Source organism: Gracilinanus agilis, chromosome 5, assembly GCF_016433145.1.
Source record: "Gracilinanus agilis isolate LMUSP501 chromosome 5, AgileGrace, whole genome shotgun sequence".
NCBI classification, from domain to species: domain Eukaryota; kingdom Metazoa; phylum Chordata; class Mammalia; order Didelphimorphia; family Didelphidae; genus Gracilinanus; species Gracilinanus agilis.
In genome coordinates this window covers 10,842,684-10,848,453 of record NC_058134.1, presented here as the reverse complement: position 1 = coordinate 10,848,453, position 5,770 = coordinate 10,842,684, and the positions used below count along the sequence as shown (strand labels likewise).

The following is a 5,770-nucleotide window of genomic DNA, read 5'->3' as shown; positions in this document are numbered from 1 at the left end:
TTAAGAACCAAGCGCATTTGTGGGAGCTGTCCAATGTACTTCATGGACACCACAGTGACAATTCACTTTTTTTTTTTTTTTTTTTTTTTGAGGATGCCCTCCTCCTTAAGTGGGGTTTTCTATGAAAATCCTCAGTTGCCTCACTTTTTTTTTAATTCCTCTGTCTCTATATTTCTACAAATCTTTTGAAGACATTTGTTTTTTTAATCACAAAATCACTTTTTTCTCTTCACTTTTGTTCTTACCCAAAGGCATTATTAAATGTTAAATTGTTAAGTACCCTAAAATATGGGAAGAAAATAAACAGCACCACTGTTGCGAATATTGTCCATAATACCCTTTTTTACTCATTTCCTTATGAGAATAAATTGAATATCTCTCCCCTTCTCTGAGAAAAGAAGAGCTATTCTGGGATAGGGGTTCCATAAAAATTTCAGACACTGCCCTAACCTAAATACAGTTAATGAAAAGCTTGTCTCCATCTCAAGTCTTACTGCCTGAATTGTACCAATCGATGATGAGGAATCAATCAGCCGGGGAGCTTTTTTTCCCCCCTCTTTGTTCACAAACTTACAAATAATCAATGGGCAAATCGACCCCTGCTCAGTGAGGGGACTCTAATTGACTGGCTCTTTGGTCTAAGGGCAAATGACCTTGGGGAAGGAGAACGAAGGAGCCCTGGAGGCTTTTCTGCAGCCCTGCTCGGATTCGGGAGGAGGGGGGGATTCGTTTTCCGTTCCAGTGTATTAGGAGTATTACTCAGGACCCCAGGAGCCGGGGGGGAACGTCCTGCTTCTGATCTATGTCTCCTGTTCCTCCAATATCTCCACTGTTCCAGCTAAGCCCAAGGCAGGCAGAGACAGCGGGGAGGGGAGAAATGTCGTTTCCCTCATTGAGCCCATAGCTAGGAAGCTTGCTGTGAGGCTGAAGCAGAGGATTTCACTGACCAAGAACCGTCTGAGAAAGCTGTTTGCGGGAGGTGTCAGCCAGAGAAAGACAGCTCCAACAGCGACTCTGGGGAATGCAAGCTGGGCTCCCCCAGTATGCTTACTTAGGCGAGTGGAGGTCTTGCCATTCAGCCCGCCCGGCTCTGGGAGACAGGGTCAACATTCCCCAGTGACCCCTGGCAGGCAAGTCCCCTCTTCAGGACCTCATTAAAAGCATCCAGGCACTTGTCTCGCATCACTTGGCAGCCTGGGGGTGGTCGTGGAGGAGCCAGGCCTCGGGCTGGAGAACACTTTCCCCCTATCTTCACTCGGAAAAAGCCAGCACCCAGCTCCTACGACCAGGAACTCCACAACCAGCAGAAGAGCCTGGAATATATGGGGTTTATGGGGGTGGGGGGGCAGAGTGTGAAAAGGCTCTGAGGTGCAAGAATTGGGGAGACGCCGGGTTCCCGGACAAGGAGGACTCGGCGCATAAGAAGAGTCGAACTCCTGGGTCATCCTTTGCTTCACTCCCCCCCCCCCACCCCCACCCCCAAGCCGGCTTCAGGCTTGTCTGCTCCCATCAGCTTTAGGAGCAGGGATATTTGCCAAGAGTCCTCAGTGCGACTAATCCTGTTGTCTGCTCCGGGATCAATCTCCATGGCCGCATACTCCAAGGCGGGGCTAGGACCGGGTCTGGGGTCGTAGCCAGCGCGCGGAGTGACAGTCTTCACTTCCACTGGGAGTCAACCGCCAGGTATCCCAGCCCGCGGCCAGCCCGCCCAGCAGCGCCCTTGGAGGGAGGACTCCATGAGACGGCGCTGCCCCGGGTCCACTGCCCTCAATGGAGCGCCAGGATGCTTTCGTGGATGCCGCCGTGCTGGACTTCGTGGCCGATCTCTCCCTGGTCACCCCTGGGGGCTCTCTTCTCTACGACCTTGCCCCCGGGGGGTCCCTGGGAGAGCGAGCCCTGGCCCTCCGAGGGGGCGTGGCCCGGGGCCTGCAGCCCTTCGAGGAAGAAGAAGAAGAGGAGGAAGACGAAGAAGACGAAGAGGAGGAGGGTGAGGGAGATGGGGAGGGAGATGGAGGAGAAGGAGAGCCCAGGAGGGGTGCCTCCCTGCTCCTGGGCCGCCCCAAGAGGAAAAGGGTGATAACCTTGGCCCAGCGGCAGGCGGCCAATATCCGCGAAAGGAAGAGGATGCTCAACCTCAACGAAGCCTTCGACCAGCTCAGGAAGAAGGTGCCCACCTTTGCTTATGAGAAGCGCCTATCGCGGATCGAGACTCTGCGCCTGGCCATCGTGTATATCTCCTTCATGACGGAGCTGCTGGCCGGCTGCAAGAAGCAAGAGGCAAGCCCAGACCCCCGGCCTTAGTGAGAGGCCCCACGACGACAACTGAGGGCTTTCTGCTAAGAGCTAAGGGGACGGCTAGGTGGCCTAGGCAGAGGAGGGGGGTGGGGGTGGGGATGGCTCCAAAAAATGAATGTGCAGCTTCCTGGACCACAAATGAATGCACTTGGGAAGCATTGCTGGATACCATGCTCTGCCCCACAGCCGCCCTACTCCCCAAAGTCTAGCTCCCCTCGAAATCGTAGAGACCGTAGATTGAATATATGCAAATCTATGTCTAACTGCTGTCCCCAACCTTGGCGCGGGGCAGCTTCAGGAGAGCACTTGGGATACTCCTTTGTATTGCCGAGCCTCAATCATGCGGACAGGGAATGGAGAACAGTCTGCTGGGTGGGTTGAAGCCGGGACCTGAGCTCCGCCATTCTCTCTGAAGTGTCTCCTTTTCTCTAACTTTTGTGCAACTAAATAATAAATACTCCCTTTTGCTTCTCTAGAAGCTTGATCAGTTGATGGGGGGAGGGGTGGCCACTGGCAGGGGCTGAGCAGAGAGCTTGGAGCTTTCCGGGCTTGTAGCGAGAAGGGCGGGCAAAGGTACTGGGGTGTTTGTGCAGAAAAAGGGAGCCCAGCTCAGTGACCCGAGTTCAGTCCAACAGAAACTAGAGATGGTCTTGGACTAGGCACCCGCCAGAGTAAACTGATTGAGAGGAGCAATTCGAAGAAAACAGGAAGGAAAATCGCACCTCAAGGAGAGCAGGGCTTCGGGGGAGGCAGGGGAGGCAGGAAAATCAGGCCACGGCAGCTTCGGGTGGGACGGAAAAGGAAGGGTCGTGAAGGCTTGGCAGCAGGGGCTCCTTTCTAGTCTTCAGGTTCAGCAGGAAGGCACAGGAAAGGCAGGTTCTCGGGTCTAGTGCATAGAGTCCGGATTCAAGGTCCCAGGACCTTGTTCCTTAATCACGGCTCTGTAGGCAGATGCTGAGCTTGAGCAAACAGCTTTCCTCTCAGGGCTTCAGGTACAGCATCCCAGAAATGTGAGCGTTGGATCTCTAGGGGCTCTCCTGCCTCTGAATTTATGATCTGTTAAATTCATGTGGAATAGGGGTAAGAGAGAGGAGCTCATGAAGAGATGGAAGGATGGAAGGTAAGAAGGTGGCACAATGGACTGACGGAGGAATAAAAGGAATAAAGGAACCGTCCAGAAAGGGAGGAATGGAGGGCTGAGTTCGGTTCCCCATGGTTTTCTTTGCTAGCTCTAGGCCTTTAACATTTCTTTAGCTGGTCACTGGTAACAGTAATTGCAGAAGCTCCTCCTAGTCAGGGCCCTACTGAGCCCCACCTACTCTTGAGAGCTCCACCTTTTCCTTTTATTTCACCTCTTTGATCACCTCACAGAGTGTGGGCTAGGTCATATCTCTTGGAAGTCCAGGTGAGGCCTCCTTTCCCTTGTGTGCTTGTGTTTCTGTCAATGCCTGTTTCTCTGTCACTGAGATAGAGACATGAGGAAGTAAATTAGGGGAATTCTACAATACAGAAACATTCAAAAACAGGGATGCTCTTGAGTTCAGAGGGACAGACAGACAGGAACAGAGAGACACACAAACAGAGCATGTCTGGATGACCAGCTCCTCTTCTTGCTCTGGGCCCACAAACTTCAAGCACTTATCTTTATTCTTCCTCTTATACCCATGTGCCTTTCCTACCTAGGAACTGCTGGGTCCCAAGCTCTGCAATGGGATCAGTCTTTCTGTCCTAGCCCTGAGGGTGGTTTTCATCTCTTATCCTCTTTCTAGCTCTGTGTTAAGAAAAGAAGCTCAGCCAAAGCAGAGAGGAAGAACCCTTTAACTACCCACCCCAGGCAGGGGAGCAGCTGGGATATGAGGAGTGAGGAGAAGCCATACTATGTCTACCTCATCTCCTTCCCTTTCATTCATACTCTTGGGATTTCAGGGCCACCTTGATTTGGACCCTTCAGAAGAAACTTGAAGCTTAGCAAAAGCCCACAAGATTCAGAGCCTAAAGGTACCTGGGAGAGCAGTCACTTTACAAATGAGAAAGTGAAGATTCAGAACTGGGGGTGGAGATAACAACTTGCCGAAAGACACACAGAGAATAGCTCAGACTTGAATCTGGAACCTCTGTGACATCAGAGTCATTTCCCCCTACCCTACTTCCACATCAATGTGGATGCTTTTCTTCTATCCTTTTCAGGCCAGATTCTTCTCCCAGCAAAGCCCTGATGGTCACAGGGTTTCCATTCTCCTTGCCAGAGCTGAGGAAAGCAATGGGCCATTTGTAGGTTCCAGGAAGAGAAGCAATCATAGGACTAGGCCTGGCTGTAAGTATAAATGATTTTTGTGATCAACTCTCACCCTCTAACTCAATACCATGGCCAATTCTGGCACAAACTGGGCACATGCAGAAATATCCCTTCTCTTTGAGTGTGTTTTCATAATTCTAAATGACATGGATGGGAGGAATCTTGCCCTTTGAGTATACCAAAGTTTCTATGAAAATCAACAATGACACTGAATTCCTGGTGTAGCCACCTATTTCATGTGTAACCTTGAGTGAATCATTTCACTTCCTCTTTTCCTCAGTTTCCTTCTCTTTAAAATGAGTAGATGATCTTTAAGGTCACTTCCATCCCTACCTCTAAGATCCAACATGGATTCCTTTCAGCCATAATAATTTGTGTTTCTGTTCCATCGATTCTATAAGAATAAAGATAGCTAAGTAACTAATGTTATGATATAGGGGAGATAGAGAGAGTCTTTGAGGTGTGTCTCTCTTCTAGCTCTCCTCTCAGGCTGAATATGTACTATGGAGACTTCAAGGAGATGTCACCCCTAAACTGGGTGACCTGGATGGTCGTGCCACCCAACAGGAGTTGGGGGCAAGGCTTCCCTATAAGATGAGGTATGGGTGACCCCAATCCAATGTTGAATGAGGGCAGGGTTCACAAAGCCTCTCCCGGGGTCAGTCAACTTCACAGTGGGTGGTCTGGCTCGAAGATGGAGGCAACTAGACCAAGTTGTGATTCCCCTCCACCCTCATCTCTCTGGAACTCTGGAATGCTATCTCACTAATGAATGGCTCTTAATAATCACAATTCAGGAATTGGGGAAGGGGGTGAAGGGCAGAGGCATTTTGGGGTGCCTGATTCTCTATTTCTATGGGTCCATCACTCCAGTGGGAACATTTGGGGTTCCCACTCCTAAATGTCTCACCTCACCCCTTCTCCTTCAGTTTCTATTTCTATTTCCTATTTCCATCCTTTTCTGTAATTGCAAGTCAAACCAGATGAGGTCTCTCAGCAAGGTTGGGTAATGGGAAGAGCCCAAGAGATTACTCCCCAAATGGAGTCCAGACACTTATCTAGCTCTATTGTTGGAGTCTTGCTGGGTGAGATACAATGAAATCTTTGACCAGGGAATCAGGGTTTCAATGTCCATAGAAAGATCCTCAGGAAGCCCTCAGGACTGGATTCAAGCTGAGA

At 50.4% G+C, this 5,770-nt stretch overlaps 1 protein-coding gene across 1 annotated transcript; it reads left to right on the top strand.

Moving 5' to 3' along the window:
• Positions 1-1,770: 1,770 nt before the first annotated feature.
• On the top strand, positions 1,771-2,301 carry FERD3L (Fer3 like bHLH transcription factor). The gene has a single exon (XM_044677734.1). The coding sequence runs from the start codon at positions 1,771-1,773 to the stop codon at positions 2,299-2,301; it is 531 nt and encodes a 176-aa protein (XP_044533669.1).
• The last annotated feature ends 3,469 nt before the right edge of the window (positions 2,302-5,770 follow it).

Bases quoted from the DNA above. Each gene is read 5' to 3' on its own strand.
- FERD3L (XM_044677734.1), top strand. From the start codon at position 1,771: ATGGAGCGCCAGGATGCTTTCGTGGATGCCGCCGTGCTGGACTTCGTG.